At 46.6% G+C, this 24,178-nt stretch overlaps 1 protein-coding gene and 1 long non-coding RNA gene across 4 annotated transcripts in view; both read right to left on the bottom strand.

Annotated features, from left to right (window-relative positions):
• The window catches only part of HK2 (hexokinase 2), a 61,237-nt gene that overhangs the window by 15,784 nt on the left and 21,275 nt on the right, over positions 1-24,178 (bottom strand). For all 3 annotated transcript variants that reach the window (XM_032497932.1, XM_032497933.1, XM_032497930.1), the window contains 5 exons: positions 8,703-8,851; positions 3,065-3,184; positions 2,358-2,453; positions 1,287-1,386; positions 791-974 (listed from right to left, as the gene is read on the bottom strand). In XM_032497932.1, the coding sequence (XP_032353823.1) occupies positions 791-974; positions 1,287-1,386; positions 2,358-2,453; positions 3,065-3,184; positions 8,703-8,851 (649 nt within the window). The remainder of the gene's footprint in view (positions 1-790; positions 975-1,286; positions 1,387-2,357; positions 2,454-3,064; positions 3,185-8,702; positions 8,852-24,178) is intronic.
• LOC106728728 lies at positions 13,891-17,681 on the bottom strand. The gene is made up of 3 exons (XR_001364996.2): positions 14,803-17,681; positions 14,476-14,528; positions 13,891-14,242 (listed from the first exon to the last, which is right to left on the bottom strand). It is a non-coding gene; the product is annotated as an uncharacterized LOC106728728 (long non-coding RNA).

The following is a 24,178-nucleotide window of genomic DNA, read 5'->3' as shown; positions in this document are numbered from 1 at the left end:
TGCTCAAAACGTTTTGTAATTGCCTTCAGAGCTTACACCAAGCCCTGTTTCAGGATCTTTAGTAAGGACATTGGGCAAACGTTTGTGAGAGTGAGATAATGTCTTGTAAGAGTCAAAAGTAACTAAAAACCAAGTCTGACCAGGCTGGAGAATGTAACATTCTGGGTCCAAAATGCTACGGTCCCGCCTCCAGTCCACTCCAGGACCCACGCTGGACCACAGGTCCAGAGAAGGTGGCCAAAGGGGCTCCTTAAAACCAACTTTTCCACAGGCCTTGGGTCTGTCTCCAGCTGGGTCAGGAGGCCCTGGGGCCCCTGGGACCTGGTCTAGCTCACAGGCAGCCCTGCCAGGGGTCTGAGTCAGAGCCTCAGCCAGTGCTTAGGAGCCAGCGGTCACAGCCCCATCGTCTGGGCAGTGATGGGGGTGGGAGCTTTGAAAGGAGCATTCACACGCCTAATCTTGGCCATCTCAACGTGACTTTTCTTACTTGGAGCACAGACTGCTTCTATGGGCAACTCATAAACGGAAGGCGGCGTGAAAGTGCAGGGCCACACACATAGCAGACTACGACCTCCTAGAATGACAGCTCTGAGAGACGCAGCCAAATCATTACCTCTACTCCAGTCTGTCCGCCTGCACGACATTCCTGCAGCCAGGGCGCAGGTGCCTTGGCGACTTTGGGGGGAGGGGTGGTGCTATAAGACTACATATAAAGTAAAGCCGAGAAGCGCCCTCCACCTCAGCTCCTGAGCCACCCCCCAAGCCCGCCGCCCGCGGGGGGCCTGCTCACAGTTGCTTCCCGGGGTTCAGAGAGCCCATGTCGATCTCCTGGTCAAACTCGGTGCGGATGTCGTCCAGCGCGCCATCGTCCCCAAAGGCCCCCCACTCCATGTTGATGCACATCCGCCCCTCGTCGCCCTCCACCGTGTCGATGTGGCGCATCTCCTCCATGTAGCAGGCGTTGCTGCCCGTGCCTGGATGACACAGGGGACTGCTCAGCACCGTCCTCCCCCAGCCCCCAGTCCCCATCTTGTACCACTGTCCTGAGACTGCCGAGGGGCGCTGGTGGTCCTCGGTGCAGACTCCTGGGGCATCCCAACATGGTCCAACCCAGTACCACCCCCAACTCCACAAGTCCTGGCTCAGCCCTCCAAAGTGACTGCATCATTAGCTTCTAATATGAATTACCGAGGAACACCCAGGCCTTGGATCCCTCCTTCGTCTCCAGCCCACCCCCACCCACACCCACGGGCCAGCACTGGCCCTCACACCCAGTGCTCACGCACCCACAATGAGACCGATCTCGCAGTTCTGGTCATCATAACCACAGGTCATCATGGTCCCCACTGTGTCGTTCACCACGGCCACAATGTCGATATCAAAGTCCTGCAGGGATAAAAGAGGGGCTCTGTCTTTCATCGTCACAGAAAGGTTACAGACATGAAGACAAAGCACAGGAAGACACAGCTCAAGTGCACAGGGCTGCCCTCACTGACCCTACTCAAAGCCAAAGAAGGTTAGAGCTGGAAATCAGGTCCACAGCCAGTCTAACAGCAGCATCTCACTTCCCACCTGCTTGTCCTCATCACGGAGGACCTAGCGCAGTCCAGCGCGCACAGCATCCCTGCAGTGGGAAGGGCCTGTCTTGTCATCCTTGACTTCCTCTCATTCTCTTCCTTCTTTTCTTTCTCTCTGTCCCTCCCTCCCTCCCAGGTCTTGTGTGACAAGACCTGTATCGTGTCCTTTCTCTGCCCCGTTCCACCCTCAAACCAACAGCATCCCCACTTTCTTGTTTGAAAATGACATTCAAGTCTACTTCAGGTTAAGAGCTAAAGGGTTCTTCTTGCACCAAGGCTAAGACTCGTTATCCATCATGCTAATCTGAAGACCCCAAAGGCATCTGATCACGTGTGAGGTCACTGGTGTGCTAACTCTCTGTCAATATAGGTATGTCATTCTGCAGCACACCTTAAACTTACACAGAGCTGTATCTCAATAAAACTGGAAGAAAAAAAGAAAAAGAAACAGAAGATTATTGGGTAAAAATAGCAGAGAAGAAAAGACCTCTCCTTAAGAATCACAAAAGGGGGAGGGAGTAGAGCGTGTGCTTAGCATGTACAAGGTCCTGGGTTCAATCCCCAGTACCTCCGTTAAAAAATATGTATTTTTTAAATAAATAAACCTCATGGCCTCCCCCAACCAAAAACAAATTAAAAAAAAAAAAAAAAAAGAATCACAAAAGATTCTCATGCTGATTTGAGGGCAGAGAGGGAAAGACTTCAGAGTGGACCCCAAAGAATGAAAAGAGCTTCCAGTCCCCAAGCTCCTGCCCGGCCATCTCTGCTGCCACCACTCACCCCTCTCCTCTGGATGGCCTTCCGGATCAGAGTGACCACGTCTTTCCCTTCCACACCACTGGACTTGAACCCCTTGGTCCACGAGACCAGGAAACTCTGGAAAAGGAACAAGGAATATTGATTCCACACAAAACTCAGGCCACGCCCCTCTAACAACCATCATTAGGACACCTCTGCCGTGAGGCTAAACAGGTCATGACTGAATTTGTGTATTGCTTCCTGTCTAGCCTAGGAAGGAGAAACTCGGTCAAAGACCAAGAAAAGAGATTAAATGAATGATTTACTGCCCCAAGAAGTGGAAGCAGCAGGCTACTGAGCTGCCAAAATAAGATGCTCGTTTCCTAACATCCTTAACTGTCAAGGGTCTTTATCACAACACTTCAGAACAAAGGCATCCCTGACGCACTTCTCATTCCTGTTTCCCTAAGAGGAATAAGGATGATGTGCAATGTATGTGGGGTTGCACATTGTCATTTGAGGGGAGAGTGATAAAGACCCCCCTTCTCTGGTGCCTCTTAAGCACCCCCCCAACACACACCTACACACATGCACCCAGCAGGACAGAACTCTCAATACTCTAACGTTGTCCACACCATCCATCAGAGCCACCCCGTACACCACAGTAGCAGGTGGCTGAGAGTTCTTCCCAGTCCTTCCTCCCAGCCCAAAGAATGAAGCAACGAAAGTCTCTAAAGAATTCATCTTACCTCGTCTAGTTTTGTTTGGATGCAGGGAAATGAGAAGGTAAAACCCAAAGGGAGCTTCTTGTCTTTGATCTGTAGCTTCTCCATGAAGTTAGCCAGGCATTCAGCAATGTGGTCAAACAGCTAAGGGCACACAACACAGGAAGATGAGCAGGGAGGCAGAACGGTAGAGAGATTAAGAGCGGGGACTTTCGGCTCAGAAAGGAACTAGCTGAATGTGTGCAGGATATGTATTCCTTCTGAGGCTTTCATTTGTTCATCTGTGAAATGGGGGTGATAACTGTACATGCCCATGAGCTCCCAAAAGGATTAAATGAGTCAATACATATAAGGGCTTAACACCAGCTAGTGATTATTAAATACTGCCTGCTACTTAAGGCCTTTATCCAAACCACCATCAAAATAATCCGATGAGGCAGGGGGAATCACAGCCAAAGCCAATCAGACAGTCATCGCAGGCCCTGGGAACAGAACATCCTTTGGTGGCTCTGTCAGAACCTCCCTTGACATGGGTGCACAGCTGACTGTCTTACCAGAAAGGGCAGCCCATCTCACTGCCAAGAAGTGTTTTAGCCTCCTTGTCTTGTGTGATTGGGGGAGGGGACGGGACATTCTCTGTTGGCATTCTATAAACGAACTTCACAAAAATAAGTAACTTTTATATTTTTCCTCCATTCTAGAAAACTAATTTCCTGGGGACAATTCAAAGAAGTTATCGTTGTTTTTCTGACTTCAACATGGAATATCCAGTGAGTCCATAAAGGGCGCTGAAGAATAAATAGGGTTTGGGGATGGACCGCCTCCCAACTGTGACTATTCTAAGCAGGACCCAAAGCTCCTGGGGAAAACCTTAAACCTAAGAAAAAAAGCTGTAGTCACAATTACCCCACAAAGCCCACAGCCCCGTGGCTTCCTTTTTGCCCACTCAGCATCCCCAAAGAGAAGTTGGTGACCACTCCAGACACGCAGAGGCTGAGACCAGGAGCATTCTGGTACAAAAGTAAGCAAAAGTCAAAGAGACTGAGCAGATGCCAAGGGCCAGCTTGACCAGATGGCAAAATCGAAAAACCAAGGGAGGTTAATAAGGACAACATTCGTTTTCCTCTCCAGGCAGAAGCAAGAAAGTTTCCACTAAATCAGGGGTTCCCAAAACGTGGTCCACTGCAGCATCACCATGTTATAAAGGCAAATTCTAAGGCCCAAACCAAAACCTGCTAAATCAGAAACGGTTGAGAGGTGTACTGGCTCCCCAGATGTCTCGGGTGTGCTCAGTGGGAGGCATCGGGGAAGACGAGGCCACCGCCATCTAGAAGGCGGCCGGCTGTAACTGAACTTCCTGCATCCATCCTGGCCATGTGTTGGACCACGTGCAAAGTTAACCTCAGCTGAGGCTGAAACGCTCAATCTCCAAACCAGAACATTCTCAGGAGCAAAGGCTGGGCAATGTCAGGGCTCTCTCACTGAGAAGACCCCCAGAGCGCCGGTGCCAGCCCCCTGGAGCCGAGGTCAAGTCTTTCAATACGTAAGTAGGATTTCTAGACAGATATTCAGCAAGTTCTACTCTTCTGTTTGGAAGCTGATCAGAGACAAAATTTATAATAGAGTTAAACAAATTGCCAGCATCCTCTTCCTGGTTCTCTAGTCAAGATGGTCTTTAATACAAAAGATCTTTTTTTTCCTTAACTTTTTTTTTTTAGTACAATAGATCTTATCCCAAAAATAAGGGAGTTGCAGAAGCTGCGCATAGAGATAAGGCCAGTCATCAGAGGAGGGGGGCGGGGAGCCAAACGGTCCCCCCTACTCAGCCCCGATCACTGCTCTTTCCAACTGCACTACCAACAGGGGGAGGCAGAAAGAAAAGAGGCAGTGAAGAGGCATTAAATAATGTGTTGCCCCATATAGCAGCCATGAGAACTCTGCAGCTATGTCAATTACTTAGAATTTTTAGGGAACCTGGCGCTAAACCATTCCCAGACGACCTGTGTCTGGATCGGGTATTCGTACACAGCACAGCAGCTTCCTCCCTGCGATCTACTGAACGTCAGCCCTCGACACAAGGGTTTGGAGAGAAAAGAAAACATTTTTAAAAAGAAAACTAAGATTTTTTAAAAAAAAAAAAGAATTAAAAAAAATTAAAAAGTCACTTCCTCAATCACACTAGTTGTATTTCAAGTGCTCAGTGCTACAGGCAGCTGGGAGCTGCCTCACCACACAGGGCAGATACCGAATATTCCACTACTGCGAAACGTTGTATTGGACAGTGCTGGGTTAGAATAATCTGCAGCTCTTTAAAAGTGGGTAAAAGGAGACCATCTGCTTCCTTTACTGGAAGACTACTCCTTTCCTGTTAGCTGGTGATCTAAGGGTAAGATACGGGAAGAAAGAGCTAACACCCTTCTGCCATAAAAAGGCTCAAAGGGCATCATCTTCTCAATAGGTTTCCTTTTCCTTATTGGTCTGAGAATCTGCTCACTCTCCTTCCCAGGACACACTTATAACAAATTGCAATTACAATTTGCAATTCACTGCTCTCCAGTGGAATTTCACGCGTCAGGAGACAGATTTTGTCCAGGGACCCACCCTGCCCAGGTTCACAGGTCTTCAGAAACCTCTGCAAAGCTCTGAGTTTTTGGTCTTGGTTTTAACTAAACTTTATTTTTTAAATCCATCTGTTTCCTCTAATTAAAAGATTGATACCTAAGATTTAATTTAAAAAAAAAAAAAAAGGAAAGGAAAAAGGAATGTAGCGCCAGTAATCCCACCACTGAAATAGCCACTGTGAGTTCCTTCCCATCTTTATACCAAGTGTTCTCTGCTGCTTTAGGACAACAGAGATCTTTCCCTTCCAGGATTAAGCACCTATATTTTCTAATTTTCTTCGTTTCACTTTTTATATAGCATTTTTTTCCCATTTATTTGAAGGCTTTTTAATATCACAATAGTTTCATAGTTTCTTCCGGAACGGTCTCAGATTTTTCCTGGACTGAAACATTTTGTTTTTCTATACTGGGGCTATGTGACAACCTCAGTAGTGCTCAAATCCCACAGTCCCAGGGACTTAGCCTTCCTTGTCCAACCCCAGCATTAAAACAAGGAAAGTAGTAGGTTTACCCTGAGGGCCACCCCCAAGGACATGTAAAGGGTCTAAAAATATCTCCCCCATGTGTTCTAGTCTTGGTCCAAAATTCCTTTCCCAGGAGGTGACCTGCAGTGGCGGGAAGAATAGTGCACTAGGAATGAGAAGGGCCACCCCTTCCAAGCTCTAAGTCTCAAGAGGTAACCACGCAGGAAGACTGTCTTACTTGGATTTCATTTCCTCCATTCACCCTTTGATTGAGTACATAGTAGGTACAATAAACTACAGCAGGAAGAGCCAGTGCTCAAGCCGAGAGTGATCCCTGTAGCCGAGAGTGATCCCTGTAACGGAGAGTGATCCCTGTAGCCAAGGACTGATCCCTGTAGCCGAAAGTGATCCCTGTAACGGAGAGTGATCCCTGTAGCCAAGAGTGATCCCTGTAGCCGAAAGTGATCCCTGTAACGGAGAGTGATCCCTGTAGCCGAGAGTGATCCCTGTAGCCGAAAGTGATCCCTGTAACGGAGAGTGATCCCTGTAGCCGAGAGTGATCCCTGTAGCCGAGAGTGATCCCTGTAATGGAGAGTGATCCCTGTAGCCGAGAGTGATCCCTGTAACGGAGAGTGATCCCTGTAATGGAGAGTGATCCCTATAGCCGAGAATGATCCCTGTAGCCGAGAGTGATCCCTGTAGCTGTTCTAATATCCAGGAATGTCTTCAGTGATTCCTATCCATGGCTGAAAGCAGCTAGAGAAGGACTAGAAAGAATATCCCAAGGGAGCTTTTGCAGAGCAAGTGAAAGGGGACACCTAAGAGCAGAGAACAATGGCCGGACCTGTGGCCATCTCCCACCAGCCGGAGACTCCTGGTGTGGTGGCGGCAATGCGCCCCCTCTGTAGGAGGGCTCTCTGAGAGGCGGAGACTGCCCTGCAGGATCTCCTGTCTCCAGAAGCATCAGCCCCTTTGGGGAGTTCTTCCTACTTTGGAAGCAGGGACAGGTAGTCGGGACCCAGGACCACCACGTTGCCTAATTCCAGGTAGCACCACCATTCCCACAGACCACATCACGTGGCCTAAAAAGTGGAAGGAGCCCCCGAGAGTTGCACGAACAAGCTCCAGTCATAGGGATCTGGCTTTGTGTCTTGCCTCTGGCCCCTCCCACTCCTGTAAGGCCAAGTCACTCAGTCTTTCAAAGCCCAATTCCACATCTGTAAAGTGGAAACGACAGGTGCACTCAGCCTTAGAGCTAGTATGAGGATAAAATGAGAAAATCCATACAAAGCGCTTTTGCTCAGCCTGACACACAACAGGTTATCAGTGTCAGCCCCTTCAACAAAACATTTATTACTTTCTCTTTTTTTTTAATTGTTTTTCTTTTCTTTTTCTTTTTCTTTTGCGGGGGTGGTAAATAGGTTTTATTTAATTAATTTACCTTTTAATGGAGAGGTACTGGGGATTGAACCCAGGACCTCGGGCATACTAAGCATGCAGTCTACCACTGAGCTATGGCCTGCCCCCCAACACTTGTTGCTTTCTGTGGGTGGGTATGTATGTCTTGGTGGTCCGGCTGGGCTTGAAGCCCTGGAAGGGAAGGACCAGGACTTTAATTCCCAGCAAGGATCAGTGGCCCAATGCCTAGGCGATGCTCAGTACACGTCTGGACACTATTGTGATGGCAAATTCATCCTTGCTCATTTTTTTCTAGCTATTACTGAAATGATTCTTAGTTGGGTTTCACATTTCTTCTCCATCTGCTCTTTTACTGTGTCTTGCCTCTGGCCCCTCCCACTCCTGTAAGGCTGGAGTTTAGTGTTTTTCTCAACAGGCTCCCACCCCTCTGTGCAAAACCTCTTCTGCTTTAAAAGGTCAGAAAGAGAGAGAGAGAGTGCAATAACAAAAAGGCAAAGGGGCACGTTCCATTTTCATGCCATGTTATGCTAACACCTGTGAGTCGGGGGGCTGTAGAATGGCCACCAGGGCTGTGACAGTGTTGAGCCCATCATGTGCTCTACTGACGTGCTCATCAATGACACCACTGACCGTTAGGTGTCTGGGTGTGTTGGCCCAGCCTCCTGACAGCAGGCTTTCCTCAATAACCAGCACATGCAGGCAGGCCTCAAATAAGATGGAAAATCAAAATCCCTCCCATGTTTGAAATTTGCACCTCTTTGGGGGAAGTGATGGGAATGTTCAGTATCTTGATTGTGGTGGTGGCTTCATACGTGTATGTATCTATCACAATTCATCAAATTGTACATCTGAAATATGTGTAGTTTACTTTACAGAAATTAAACCACAATAAAGTTGTAAAAAAAGAAAAATCCCTCCCACAGAAGCACATCCAGACCCTGGGGCTTCATTCACATGCTCCCTGCCCTCTGGTCACATGCACCCCTCCAGATGGAGGCCCCCTGCCTAGCCTCCAGGCATGGAAGGGGGGGACTAGGCAAAGAGAGGATGGGAAACCCGAGCCTCAGTCAGGGTCTCCCTCCTCTGGACCACAGAGAAGGAGCGGCCTCTGCTCCCCGGGGCCCAGAGCCCGGGGCCGTCCTGAGAGAAGGGTCATACCTGCGTGCCGCTGCCTCGCATGATGTCCTCGGGGATGGCGTAGATCTGGTTCTTCATCTCCACCTTCTGGAGCCCATTGTCCGTGACTTTCACCCAAAGCACCCGGAAGTTGGTCCCTCCGAGGTCCAGAGCCAGGAACTCTCCATGCTCTGCAGAGAAAAGAGCCACTGTTGGTTCAAGAAAGACAAGGTGTATCTGTTTACCAGAGACCAAAACTTAAAACCTAAGAATCCGCCACAAACCCTGGTCACCTCCGGGCGATGAGGTGGCCAGCAGGTCTTCCCTTTGTCTGTACACCTTAATGTATTGCTGGTTCCTTTCCCTAATGCCAAGCATATCACTTCTAGAATTCACATGAACAATGAGACAATGTCACAGCCAGCAATGGGATGCCCACCCCTCGCAAGAGCTGACTATTTCCCAAGGGCCTTCAGCCAAGTCCTCACTGAGCTCCCAGGACCCATCACCCCCGCACCAGAAAACCATGCCTCGGCTTTGTTCTTCGCGACCCCCGGGACACCCAACAGGCCGCTACAAGCTTGCAGGCCCTTGGGCCTTCTGCCCAATTACAATCCCTTTACAAAATTCACTCTTTAATGTTTGTATACAGTGATGGCAACGTCCCTGGCTGGGCAGGATGAGAGGGTCACGTGATGGAGTGGAATGGGATCCAGCTGGCTATGAATGAAGTAGCCGAGCAAATAAGTCAAACAGGTGCCCCTGACCCTCCAAAAAAAGACTCCAGGCTTATTCAAATGTGAGAGAATACTGACCTAAGAGTATTTAAGACAAGAGTCAGGCCACTCAGCTGTGCCACTCAGACAAGCCAGAGCGCTGAGATGGAGCCAGGGAGAGGGAGACGCCATGGACACAGGTGGGTCAGGATCTCAGGTGTCACCGGGGAGGCACAGTCCAGTCCCCCCAGGAAACAAGCAGTGCAGAACAGGAAACATCCAGATTCCAGACAATAATAGCAGTTAATGGGACATGTACCATTGTATGGCCCAGAATGAAAGTGCTGAAGAGGCCAGAGCCGGGGCTGGGACTGGGGCTGGGAGGCGGGCAAGGGCTGGGGCACAAGATGGGCTCATCCACTCAGCAGCCTCCTCCACCAGTAGTGGCTCCACCAGTGCCCTGCCACACACCTGCTGGAAGGAGCCAGGATTCTTTCCTGCAGGATTCACTCACCGGCATGTTTGTCAACACTCAGCCCCTTCCTGATGGGACACTGGCACTGAAGTAAGGGAGAACCGATCGGAGGGCCAGGGCAGTGCTCTGACCACATGAAACAAGAATTGCTCTGACCCAGGTCCTCTCAGGCTGCAGTAACTGGCCCTGAGAAAAGCTACCTCTCCCAGGCTCCCTGAGGGCGCTACCCACAGGCTGTAGTCAGAGGGGCAACATGGGGTGGTCATATCCACCCACGATGCCATGGGGACTTGTCTCTGCACAACCATGGTCTGGTGGGAATGACCACAGAGACTGGGCCTGGAGCCCACGTTACCCACATCAGAACTCCAGCCCCCTTTTGGCTGCAGCAAACTCCTGAGCCTCGGAGACTCGGCAGCCTCATTTCTAAAATGGGAACATCATACCTCATGTGGTTGATGTGAGGAAGAGAACCAGGTTAACGTGCCTCAAGCACCCAGCACAGTGCCAAGAACTTAACACACTCACAATAAGTACTAGAAGCTCCCCATCTGGGGTCTCAGCAAACACCGCCAGACACCCACATTTGAGTCTCCCAGGCCCAGTGTTAGGGCTGCCTCTCAGACTGATAAAGTAAAAGCAGCTCTGACAGGGAAGACTGAAGAAAGCTGTCCAATAAAAGCCATTGGAATGTTCCCCAGTGACTTCAGCATTCCTCCTCAGGGGTGCTCATTTTCCATCCCTTCCCTGGCACCTGGAGGTCCCCCCACCCCTCCAGCTACAGTTGTTAGATAACTGGGGTGGCCTCAACCCCATCCAGGGTGACTTGTGCCCCTTTTGTGGCCATGGGTAACTTTTCCAGGCACTCCTGTTCTGAGCCTCCCCTACGAGTGGGACGTCAGCCAGTTTGTAGGGAAAACTATGTGGTGGTTGTCATGGGGGATGAAAAGGAAAATCAAAGAAGATCCGCCTGCATCAGCACTCTGCAGCCCAGGACACGTGCAATCTGCTGAATCGGCGGCCACGGGGGATTGAGGCGGCTGAGGCTGCCCCCGGTTGGTCAGGAGTCGAGGCCAGCCCAGCTGGATTCACTGAAGGGGACAGCTCCATCAAGAATGGCGGTTTTGCAGTATCTGCTGATGGGCTGAAGGGAAACCACAAATGATAAAGTGCTGCTGATAATTCCGTGCCCAGGAAGGAATGTCACGCCTCCCTCTCTTTTCAGACTCTATCAAAACAGACATTCGTCTGCGTCCCTCCTCCCGGGCACCCCCACCACAAGCACACTCCATCACAACTGCCAGAGCCAAGGGCTTTGCTCTTTCCAGGGTCCAGTATCTCTGAGGCAGGCCCAGCACTGTGGTTCCTGGAGCTAAATCTTAATCCTAAGGTGACCCCCTTGGGACAGTGGGTGGACGCCCTCCCCTAGCGCCCGCCTCACACCACACAGAATCAGGCCCTCGTAGAGCAGTGGTTAAGAGCTGGACCTTAGAGATGAGGGGGATAGGCTGTTTTGAAATCCAGCTCACCTGCTTTACTACCTGAATGGCTTTCTCTGTGGACCTCATCTGCAGAACAGGGCTCATAATGCAGACTTCCCCGGGGGTCATGAGGCTTACAGAAAATACAGAACATGTTATATGAGAATATACAGGTACATAGCCTGGGTACACAGCCACAAGGCAGAGGACCCAGGAAGGTGCGGCGAGATCCTTCTGCTCAATGATTACGGGCAGTATTTGAGGCAATGTAGTAAGAAAACATCTCATATTGCATTTGCTCCCTGATGGTTCATTTGTTAAACAAAATGCTAGTGCCAACTGGAGGATCTGTGTAAGAGACAGTAAGGCTGCAGGTAAGATTCCTTTTATTGTTGAGCACGCTGTTATGTCTAGAAAACAATTTGAGCTTTGTAAAACTAATCAAATATAAACAGCTGATTTTAAAAGTTCAAACAGTACAAAAATGAAACAAATGAAAAGCAAACATCTCTCTTCTTCTCCACACCCCAAAAGTAACCATTATTAATGTTTCTTGAGTGGCCTTAGGTACACACATGAAAACATATGTAAATATTTTATAAAGCATATATACATATATAAAAATGTATAAAAATAGGAGGCTCTTAACTGACATATTTTAAGAAAAAGGTTTGAATTGCTGGTTCTAAAGATTTATGGCTTTTTAAGAAAAAAAAAAAGGTTTTTAAATTGAAGTATAGTCAATTATGATGTGTCAGTTTCTCATGGGCAGTACGGTGTCCCAGTCTTGCAGATACATACATATGTTCTATGGTTTTAATTTGGAAGAGGTTACCAAATTATCTTCCTAAAAAGTCTCTCCAATTCCCACGTAAACCAACAGGGGAGCTCCCCTCTCACCAGTGTCCTATGTTACGTACAATTAATCTTTGCCAACCTCCTAGATCAAACTGGTCTCATTTTTTTTTAAACTTGGTATCTTTCTTTTGCATGGGTTAACACCTTTTGAACTGTTGACTGGTCGTGTGAATTCCTTTCTCTGTGAATTTTCTACTCATGTTTTGCCTTTTTAAAAATAAATATTCATTATTTTCTTAATAACCTAAAAGAGCGCTTCATATATTAACGAAAATCATTTTTTAGTAAGTTTTTTTTTTTAATGGAGGTACTAGAAATTGAACCCAGGACCTCGTGCGTGCCAAGCACGCGCTCTACCACTGAGTTCTTCCCCTCCCCTCTTAACGAAAATAGTTTTGTTGGTTGTGTATTTGCAATTACTTGTTTCCAATTGGATGTTTGTCTCTTAATTTTGTTCATGGTGTTTCTGCCATACAGAAATGCTTAATTTTTATGCTGTCAAAATATGTATGGTGTCTGGGTTTATGGTGTGCCCCAAAAAGTTCTATAGAAGGATTACATTAATTCAATGCCCTTTCTAAACCTCTTCAATTCCTTCTAAATGTGGTCAAAACCACTGCTAAAATCAAGGAAGCAAGGTTTCACCATTGATTTATTTAAAAGATCAAATTCATCTTCTATTTTGACTTCTATATGGCTTTTTTGAAAAAAATGAAGCCCAGAATATTGTCTTCATCTCTTGTCTCTGGGGCAGAGTTCAGACTTTTGCGCTTGCCTCTGGATTATGGTGGTAATGTAAAGATGCGAAGACAGAGGCAAGTATGAGGAAGGTTTAGTTTATTTATTTAAGGCCCCACATGTAGATAATTTTAACAGAAGAGAAATATTCGTTAAGTGATGGTCACTTTATAAACATTATCTCAGTTAATCCTCAACAACCCTATTGGGCATTATGATCCCAATTTCCAGGTGAGAAAACCAAGGCTCAGGTCAAGTAATTGAAACCAAGATTTAAACCCAGGTCTAGCTCTCTAAAAAAGTTTTCTACTGCAATGAGCGAGGATGCTGCTGCTCCTGAGAAAGCTGTAAATCCTCACATAAGGAATTCTTCATTAACAATGCCAAGAGCATGAAACCCACAGGCTGCCACAGACTCTAAGCTGGCCTGGGTGGCAAAGGAAGTGACTCTGGTTCAGAAGCTGAGTCATTTGGTTAAGATCACACAGCGGGAAATGACTGCTGGGTTTGTCCCCAAGTTCACCTGACCCCAGAGCCCGTGCCTGTCCCTGTGCACCACACCCATGGCACCTGAGATGCTGGTTCCTGGAAGGCGAGGATGACCTGGCACAGAACCCAGGATGGAAGCAAATAAGCCATCAAGTGGTGAAAAAGAAAGCAAAACCGCCCTAATCTTTATCAGTAACTTCGGCCCATCCCTCTGGACCTACTAGATGGCCAAATACTCTCAGACTTGAGGGGGGAGATGGCAGACACACATTCACCAGCAAGAGGGTGACAGGCGCTTCTCCCCAAAACAAACCCAGGACCCACTAAAGCGTTTTGATGCAGCCACCCATTGGGGCTGATGCTAGGGAAAACAAATGTGGGGTCAGAGGAGGGCCGTGCCCAGGTCTCGGTTGAGCCCCTGGGACATGCCCTGCCAAATGTGGGCCCTTGGCTTTGCACAGGAATGAATTCAAGAGGGAGCCACAGTTGAGTAAAGATAGATTTATTTAGAGAGATACATACTACATAGAGTGCAGGCTGTTTCAGAAGTCCAGAGAAAGGCCACGAGGTGTGGGGGTTGAGTGCTCAGGTTAAAGTAAAGTGGATACACACTCTATAGACAGAGCGTGGGCCGTCTCCTAAGAGGAGGGAGTGAGAGTGGCCATGAGGTGCAGTGCTGCCAGTTTTTATGGGCTCGGTAGCTTCACATCCCAGCAAGTAGGAGGACCATTCCAACTGCCCTGGGGAAGGGGCTGGGATTCCCAGGAACCGGGCCACCGCCCACTCTTCAGCCTTTGAAGGTTAGACCCGGAGCTGTCATGGCACCTGTGGGCGTGTCATTTAAAATGTTAACATATTACAATGAGCATATAATGAAGCTCAAGGTCTAGTGGAAGTCAAATCTCCCGCCACCTTGGGCCTCAAAGCCTGGCAGAAGTTGAATCTTCCACCATTTCAGTGTTAACTGCTGTCATCCCTTGCATGGCTGTGCCCTGCCCCCTCCCCTCCTGTATCAGTGCCATCTCATACAATTATAGCATCCTCTGCTCCCAACTTACCGGACACTCCCCAAGCCCCTTCTGGTGAAGGTCTTCCTAATTAAGAACGTCCCCTGCAAAAACGGACAAAAGAAGGGGTAGCAACCCTCTACAAAGAGAGAGCTCGCAGCGAAACGATTAGCTCACAGCTACGAGGGACTGGCAGCAGGTCTCGCCACCCGCCATCAAACTGCCCGGCGGCTCCCACTCAAGCGTCCCCTCTGGCAGAGCGTGTCTGCTGGCTCCCTTCCCGTCCCGGGCTGCCGTTCCTCCCACTTTCAGTGAGGCGCTCATCAAACACAGAAGGCCAGCAAGGTCAAGGGGCTTCCGTTTCTCCGGGGAACTCACCTGTCCCAGGGCGAGGCTGAAGAGGACTAAAACCTATGTCACTGCCTGAACACGATAGTCACCATCACCCCAGTCAATGGGACACCAGGCGCGCGTCTGAGCAGGCCTCAGCGCCAGCCCTCTTCAAATCCCACACGGACAGCATCCCCACCATTTGTCAGGCATGAGGGGTGAGGCCGGCTGAGTTTTCTAACAGTCTGTTTTCAATCACTAGGTACTTGCCACTAATTAAAATAGATTGCCAGCTGTTCCACCCATCAGGCGCTCGGAGCAGTGTGCCAACCAGGGCACCAAGAGTGAACTGAGGACAGGTCTGGCTTGGTTTCATATTTTTAACAAAATACAAAACAAAATACAGCGGTGCCCTTTAATTGTAGGTAACTCTGTTCAGAAGTGGCAGAGCCCTGTCTGGTTAAGGCTGGAGCCAGAGCCCAGCCCCTCACCCCAGGGCCTCTTCAGGTGATTAAATGGACTTCTTCAGAATCATAAGCTCCAGAAGCTTTTAAACAAGCAGCTTTGACACAGCATGCCCAGAGTTCTGGGGATCCATGAAGACGGCATAGTCTCGCCTCCCACATCCTCACTTCCAATTCCATTTCTTTTCCCTACTCTTTAATTGTCTTACATATGGCACTCAATATAAAAGATTCCATTCTGTTTAAAGTTGGGAGTGGGCTCCACTACTTGAAAAATGTTTTAAAAATCACAATTTTGAGCATCAAACACTAAATCTATTCTAGGACCTGCCAACAAAATATTCTCCATTCTGCTATTAGTTATTTCAACACTAAGCACTGGAGACAGTCACCAGAAGCTTCTTGGCTGCCTGGTGCTGTATGCAACTAAGTCCCCGCCCGGACAAGGGGGATGGGAACAGTTAGATGCACCGCGGCAAGTACCATGATAGCAGTGTTACAGAAGGAATGATATTTCTGCTCAGACAAGGAAGGCTTCTCAAGAGGCAACACAAGACAGCCAGGGCTTAGTGGATGGGTATGAAGTTGCCAGAGAGAGGAAAGGGGACACACAGAGAGGTGTGGAAGTTCATGGCAGGTCCAACACAGGGCTCCCATGACATGGCTACAAGCACACAGCAAATGCCAGTGCCCAGGACTTTGGTTTTTAAGCAGAAGGTCAGATTTGCAGTTCCAGATGGGCTCCAGTAGCACTGGAGATGAGCAACTGTAGAGCCAGGAAGGCAGGTGAGGAGTATTTAAGATAGTCTAGCCAAGCAGTGATGGAAGCCTGGGTTCCAGGGCCATGCAGGGTAGTCAGTCTCCCTGGCTTACCCAGGACTGACACAGAACTTTCAGCACTAAGTCTTGGAGAGTCCCAAGCAGACGGGGATGGCTGGTCACCCCAGGGCAATATTAGACAGATCCAACCCCAGGGCCACCAGCCCTTCCTTGTCACCCAATGCCCGAGGCATCCAGCCATACTTTCAAATCCAGTTCCTGTTTATTTGGTCCCAAAGGGTCTTGCTCCTACCTGCCTTGCAACAGCAGGAATATTTCCAAGGGCCCCAGGTGACTGCACTGAACATTCTGATCTCCCTTCATGGACCAGCTCCGGGCTGAGAGGGACCCGTGCTTACCCTTGGTTTGCAAAGGCCTGCTAGCACACCACAACAGGCTGCTCTGAGAATGCTCGGCATGAACCCCAAATGAGAGGACAACCCAACATCTCCAGGTCTCAGCTGGATGATCCAGCAAAACTAATTTTCCCAGACACAGGGTTCAAAGCACATTATTTCTCAAGGACCTGGAAACACCCAAGTCACTACCACATCTGGCTGCTTCTTTTTCAGCTCTAAGATCCCAGATACTCCAATAGTCTCCACTCAAGAGCTCAGAGGTGAAAAACAGCTCCATGTTATTAAAGGCACCCAATCACAATCAGTTAATTCTGCTATCTGGTACTGTCAAGGAAAGGGGTAACAGTGACAGTCGATGTTGCTGGCTTTCAAACCATTTTAAGCAACAGGATGCTGAATGCCAAAATGCAGGAACAGAAAAACAGAGCTGCTCCAATGGAAGGGAGGGGCCTGGAGCGCATAACCACCTTGTAAGTGCCCCCCAGAGCTTCCCAAACCACCATCACAAAGTACCATCCTGGGGCTTCTATGCTCAGCGAATGTTTCTTAAACTTGAACTATGGGCCACTCACAGAGGGGTGTTATCCTCGCTCCACAGATGTGGAACCAACTCATCGAAGGATTAAAACATGATTACATTTCAATGCTGTGCAGGCGTCGAATGTATTAAGATTTCACACTGGCAGACCTGGATCCAAATCCTGTTTTCACGTGTATTAGTCAGTCATACAATTCTGGATATTAGAAATCTGATACTCAGATTCCATCCTCTGTTAAAAGGGGACAGTAATAACTTCCTCTCTAGCAAGTATCTCCCCATCACTCCCCCAGACACAGGGACACAGACACACATACACAGTTTCTGGTCAAGATTCAATGCAGTGAATGCACAAGGTGTTTGGCCCAATGCCTGGCACGTGTAAATGTTTGATCAACTCCAGCTACCACTAAATGGAGACTCTATCAATACAATCCTCAGTTTATATTGCAGGCACCATATAAATTCACGTATTACATCGCACGGATGCTCACTACTGAACTATGTCTCCACCATGGAGCTACTGAGACAACGCTGAGCAACCAAGAAAAGGGCCCTTTCAGGGCAATACCAGCCGCCATGCAAACTCCCACCAGCCTAGTCTCTCTTTATCATATCGGGTGCCTGCATTAAATGCCCCAGTGCCATCCTGTAATCATTCCATCTGTGTAAGCCTTAGCTCCCCAGGATCATTTTTACTCTTCAAAGGTGGGGCACAAGGCTGCTCAGGACACCGCTGCCCCCCAGAGGACCAGCCTCAGAGGGGACTCTTAACTGAATGAACTGAACAGCCAGGCTTCAGTTACTAAGAATGAATGCATTGTGCCAGCAGGTGAGCATAAAATGCGCCACTAGCAGTAGGTCTAAGGGCCCCCTGGCACTGGAACATAGCTGGCTGGGTTCCAATCCCAGCGCGTCCACTTGTGTCCTAAGTGACTTTGGGCAAATTGCCTCATCTCTCTAAATCTAGTTTCTTTTTCTCCAAAATAGGGTTTAGGGTGTCTACCATTGGATCACGGTGAGAATTACTGAGTACTGAGACAGCTCCAATATAGTGCTGAATACAGTACCTGGCATTTGATAAATCTACGTTTTTAAATTATCATCATCATCCCCTGCTCTTTAGGGAGTTAAGTCTAGCTAGAGGATGGAGATACACTCATTGCGGGGGGAAAAAAAAAATTCACCATTCAGGGAAGTGGGGAAGGATCAAAAGATCAATATGGAAAAGCTTTCATCTCGCTTTGCCTCTGACATACGTATATCTAAACAATCTTGCCAAGACAGTGAGGGCAATCAAGACATTACAAAGATAATCTGTTTTTAAATGAGAACGTGGGGTTAGAGTATTTGTAGATTTTCAGCTGGGTAGTACTTGAGCTTCTTATCATAATGGTACAAAGCCAACCCCGATTAATGATCAACTTAAAAAGATAAAAATCTGACTTGCTCTAGGATCTTCTGTTCAGTGACATGAGCCAATGTAAAGCACAAATCTTATGACCATGGAATCAAGACTCCCTGTGCTGACCTAAATGTCCATCGACAGATGACTGGATAAAGAAGCTGTGGTATATTTATACAGTGGAATACTACTCAGCCATAAGAAATGACAACATAATGCCATTTTGCAGCAACATGGATGTCCCTGGAGAATGTCATTCGAAATGAAGTTATCCAGAAAGAGAAAGAAAAATACCATATGAGATCACTCATATCTGGAATCTAAAAATAAAACAGACAAATGAACTTATATATAAAACAGAAACAGACTCACAGACATAGAATGCAGACTTGTGGTTGCCAGGGGGGAGGAGAGTGGGAAGGGATAAACCGGCAGTTCAAGATTTGCAGATACTGACTTGTGTATGTAAAACAGATAAACAAGCTTATACTGTATAGCTGAGGGAACTGTATTTGATATCTTACAGTAGCTTATGGTGAAAAAGAATACGAAAATGAATATATGTATGTTCATGTATGACTGAAGAATTGTGCTGTACACCACAAATTGACACAACATTGTCAACTGACTATAACTCAATAAAAATAAATATAAATAAATAAATAAATAAGTAAATTTATTTTTTTAAATGTGGGGAAAAAAAAGACTATCTATGCTAAAATTCCAACTCCACCACTAAGTGGCCACAGGCGACCTCGGCAACCTCTTTTAGCCTCAGTTACCTTATTTTTCAAGTGGGAGTGTCTCTCTTGTAGAATTTGCATAGAGATTAAGACAGACAATGTAAACAGATTATCACAGGTGCTCATGAAATGGTGTCAATTATTCCTGAATTTCCTTTTAAGACGGAACTGTCGCCTGAAGGCCAGATCCCTGCGCTGTATGTCGTGGGCCCCCTGACAGGACTGTTGTTGGGGCTGGTCCTGCAAACGCATGTGTCACATGCAGAGTCACAGCTTAGGCCAGAGCTGCCCACAGAGAGGTCAAGATGGTGAGATTCCTGGCAGATACTCACTGCCAGAAACAAAAGGGGTTGGGGGGAGGTACAGACAATAAATATCAGTGATATGGGAGGCCAGTGGAGCTCTCCTCCATCACTGGTGGGAGCATAAAATAGTTCAACCACCTTGGGAAAAGGTCTGGGAGTTTTTTAATAAATTAAACACATCCCAAAGTCTATAACCCAGAAATTCCACTCCTAGTTTACTCAAGAAAATGAAAACATATGTCCACAAAGAAGCTTGTGCAAGAATGTTTATAGTCGCTTTCCTCATAATAGGCCAAAACTGGAAACAGCCCAGGTGTCCACAGCATTTGGGTCATATAGGACTCCAATCAGATCCTGGAATCAACAGCCTTCAAACTACTGATATACACAACACAGATACAGCCCATCACGGTGGGTAAACGAAGCCTTGCAGCAAAGAGTAAATACTGTAGGATTGTATACATGGAAAGTTCTAGAACAGGCAAAACTAATACAGTGGAAAATTTAAAACAGGGATTGCTTCTGGGGGTTGGGGACAGGGATCGCCTGGGAAGGTGCACAAGGGAATTCCTGGGCTGACGGTAACGTTCTCACGTTGACAGAGGTTGTATTAAACAGGTATATGTATTTGTCGGTTCATCAGATGATACTTAAGATCTGTATCTCATATGAAATTTTACACCAAAAGAAAAAAGAGCAAATATTGAACTCTGGTTAATAATGTGCATGCTGAAGTTTTAGGGTTGAAATGAACTGATTTCTGCAATTTTTACTCTGCAATGCCTCAAATAAAACAAGATGGACCAATGACTGGAAGGATGGCAGAGTGTGATAAAATAAATCTAGTAAAATACCAATGTGGAGTCTAGGTATTCTGTATGTGGATGTTCATTACGTAATTCTTTCAACTTTTTAAAACTGTTTGGGAGAAAAGAACAAGTAGGGGGCATTTTTCATATACATACCCCAGCTGACAACAAATTCAGTGATCTTAGTAAGACATTCCTGAACTGTTCATAAACATTTCATTTTTATCTGTGCCAACCATGTTTCTTTGCATTGCATGGTCCACACGATCTGTGAAGCACAGATATTTCAAAATCAGCCCCGAGAGGGGTCAGCAGCTACCGACACTTCCTTCCTTCCTCACAGAGAACTCAAGCCGTCATTTGGAGGTTCATTTCTCTTGTGTGGAATAGAGGCCACCATCATAAATGAATGGCTGAAACTTGCTGAGGTCTCTACCACATTATCTCCCAGGTCTTTGATTTCCTGGGACCTGTATAAAAGAAAGTTGGAACCCGGTCCTCGCTCCAAGAGGCAGCGCCTCCAGCGACAGGGATGAACCCTGCTCCCTCTGCAAGAAAGGTCCTGGGAGGTTCACCAACCCTCTCTCAGTAAAATGGGAGCTGCTGCGCCTCTTGTTGTGGTGGCTGAACTTACAACACGTAAGAGGTTACACAAGTGATTCTCTCTTAATTCTCAGAGAGCTAACCCTCTGATGTTTCCTCTTTTTACAAATCAGAAAATGGAGGACGAGGGCATAAATGAACTGCTCCAAAACACACAGCTTGAATTCAACCCTTTTCTTTTTCCATTAACATTTTTCTATAAATAAAGAAGATTCACTTTGAATTTGCTACTGTCTTCACACCTAAAATTTTCTTTAAATTAAAGTATAGTCATTTTACAACATTGTGTTAATTTGTAATGCATAACATGTTTCAGTTATACATGTATATGTGTATATTCCTTTTCAGATTATTTTCCATTATAGGTTATTACAAGATAGTGAATAGAGTCCTCTGTGCTCTACAGTAGGACCTTGTTGTTTATCAGCTTTGTATACAGTAGTTAGTATCTGCAAATCCCAAACTCCCAATTTATCCCTCCACCCTCCCATTACCCACCAGTAACCATAAGTTTGTTTTCTCTGTCTGTGAGTCTATTTCTATTTGTAAATAAGTTCATTTGTGCCACTTTTTAGATTCCATATATAAGTGATATAAAGTATTTTTCTTTCTCTTTCTGGCTTACTTTGCTTAGTATGACAATTTCTAGGACCATCCATGTTGCTGCAAATGGCATTATTTTATTCTTTTTATGGCTGAGTAGTATTCCATTGTGTGTGTGTGTGTATGTGTGTGTTTGTGTACCACAACTTCTTTATCAGTCATTTGTCGATGGACACTTAGGTTGCTTCCATGTCTTGGCTATTATAAATAACACTGCCATGAATACTGGGATGTGTGTATCTTTTCAAATTAGAGTTTCCCCTGAATATATACTTAAACGTAAGACAAGATACTATAAATCTCCTAGAAGAAAACATAGGCAAAACATTCTATGACATAAATCTTAATATTCTCCTAGGGCAGTCTAACCAGGCAATAGAAATAAAAGCAAAAATTAACAAATGGGACCTAATTAAATATATAAGCTTTTGCACAGCCAAGGAAACCATAAACAAAACAAAAAGACAACCTACAGAACGGGAGAAAATATTTGCAACTGATGCAACAGACAAGAGATTAATTTCCAAAATAGACAAAACAGCTCATGCAACTCAATAGCAAAAAAACAAACAGCCCAATGTAAACATGGGCAGAAGGCCTAAACAAGCAATTCTCCAGTGAACACATACAAATGGCCAATAAGCACATGAAAAGATGCTCAGTATCGTTGTCAATTATCAGCGAAATGCAAATCAAAACTACAATGAGGTGTCACCTCACACCAGTCAGAATGGCCATCATTTAAAAGTCCACGAACAATAAATGCTGGAGAGGGTGTGGAGAAAAGGGAACCCTCTCAACACTGATGGTGGGAATGCAGGTTGGTGCAGCCATTATGGAAGACAGCATGGAGATTCCTTTAAAAACTAAAAATAGATTTACCATGTGATGCAACCCTTTTTAAACCTAGAACTCTGTCTGATCGTCACTTCTTACCACACGCTGTCCTGAAACCACCCATCACCTCTGGCAAGAAGTAGCCAATTTTACAAATGCTTGTCTAGAAAAAAAACTGGGTGAGGAGCATCAAAGACGGTGGCTTTCACATTGCAAGCTGAAAAAAAATGAGTCCGTTCTGACTAGAAACGCTTTTAAAGGCTAGAAGGTAACAGAGCTGACTGTGTCACGTTTAAGAACAAACATTGGTTCCTGAAATTTGTTTCAGTTGTGTATCAGTATTTATATGTATGTGTTTCTTGCTGTGGGGGCAGAAGAGTTAAGAGTCACTGATTAAGTCCCCCTGAATCAGAGGTTTCAATATGAGGTTTAATTTCCCAGATATGAAAAGCAATGCTGGAGGTGGGGGAGGGTGTAGCTTAAGCGGCAGAGTACATGCTTAGCATGCACGAGGTCCTGGGTTCAATCCCCAGTAACGCCTCTAAAAAATAAATAAATAAGTAAACCTAATTACCTGCCCTCCAAAAAAGAAAAAAACCAATTTAATTAAAAAAAAAAAAAAAGTAATGCTGGAAAGGAATGGGGGCGCAAGAAGCAGTCACCAGTAGCAGCAACAGTGCCCAGACTGTGGCCTCGGCCCCAAGCAGGTGCACGAGCCAAGCCTCACCAGCGGGCACGTGACCACATCCAAGGGGAAAGGCAGCTGTCCCTGCACACAGCTGCTCACTCTCAGCACCTTACCGGGTGCCAATAATAAAGGAGAATTTGCATTTTTGACAGGCTTTATCTGGTTGAAGAATCACTGGTTCCCATGGCCACATTCCGTAATTCACAGCCCCAACTAACAAAATACAAGCCAGAAGGACCTGATGTTGACCACTTTTATCACGTTCCCTCATGTTCCCGTCTCCAGTTCCATTTCCTCTCTTTCCCTCCAGAAACAACCCCTATCATTTATCCTGTGCTGATTTTCCAGTTTATATCCTAATAATTTTAGGATGCGTGCATGTCCATGAGTGATGAACAGCATTATTGAGGGATTTTTTTAATTTACATTCAACTACTACGAGGTACTTGCCCTTTTGCAATTTCTCACTCAAATGTTTTTCAGATGTATCCATATGTATACACAGTCATTTCTGTGCCGTATAGTATCCCATCACATGGACGGTCCCTAAACTGTCCCCAAGATACTGTCATTATAAGCAGCACTGCTGTGAACATTCTTGGCCATTTCTCCTCCAGTTCATATGGGGATTTGTGCAAGGTATAGTCGGCAGTAGAATGGCTGAGTTATCACATACACGTAGTCGCAACGTAACTAGTTATTGCCAACCTCACATCCTAGGCTAACCACTAACAATAGCTCAATACAGGTCCTTGAGACTTAACACACCTGCACATGCACATATATACATGATTTCACAGAATATGAGCATAGATGAAGCTCTCTCATGCATTGTGATGAGTTGCAGAGGACAGCTTTCTGCATTAACTGACCAACAGCCAGTGACCGGTGTCCACCGGGACGTTAAGGATTTTTTCCCTCATTACGGTAACTCAAGGAACTTTGTGCATAAACACACTGACAGGCTAGAACATGTGTAGAACCGACCGGGACTTCTGGACCCACCTCTTACTTTTACAAAAGTGAATGGCTGAGTCCCAGAGGCCTGGGTGAGGAGCTGGTCCACGGATCCCCTCCCCCCCCCCCCGGCAAGTGAGGAATAAAGGGGCTGGAGGCCACAATTCATACAGTCTGGCCCCTGGCTCTCTAGAGGGCACTAGCTCTGCTTAAATGAGGAAAGCATTCCGACACCCAGCGTTGCTTTTACGCACCAGCAATATTCACGCTGTAGAACCCAAGGTGTGAAGAGGC

This window comes from Camelus ferus, chromosome 15 (assembly GCF_009834535.1).
Source record: "Camelus ferus isolate YT-003-E chromosome 15, BCGSAC_Cfer_1.0, whole genome shotgun sequence".
In the NCBI taxonomy this organism is placed as follows: domain Eukaryota; kingdom Metazoa; phylum Chordata; class Mammalia; order Artiodactyla; family Camelidae; genus Camelus; species Camelus ferus.
This window is presented reverse-complemented; position numbering and strand designations above follow the sequence as displayed.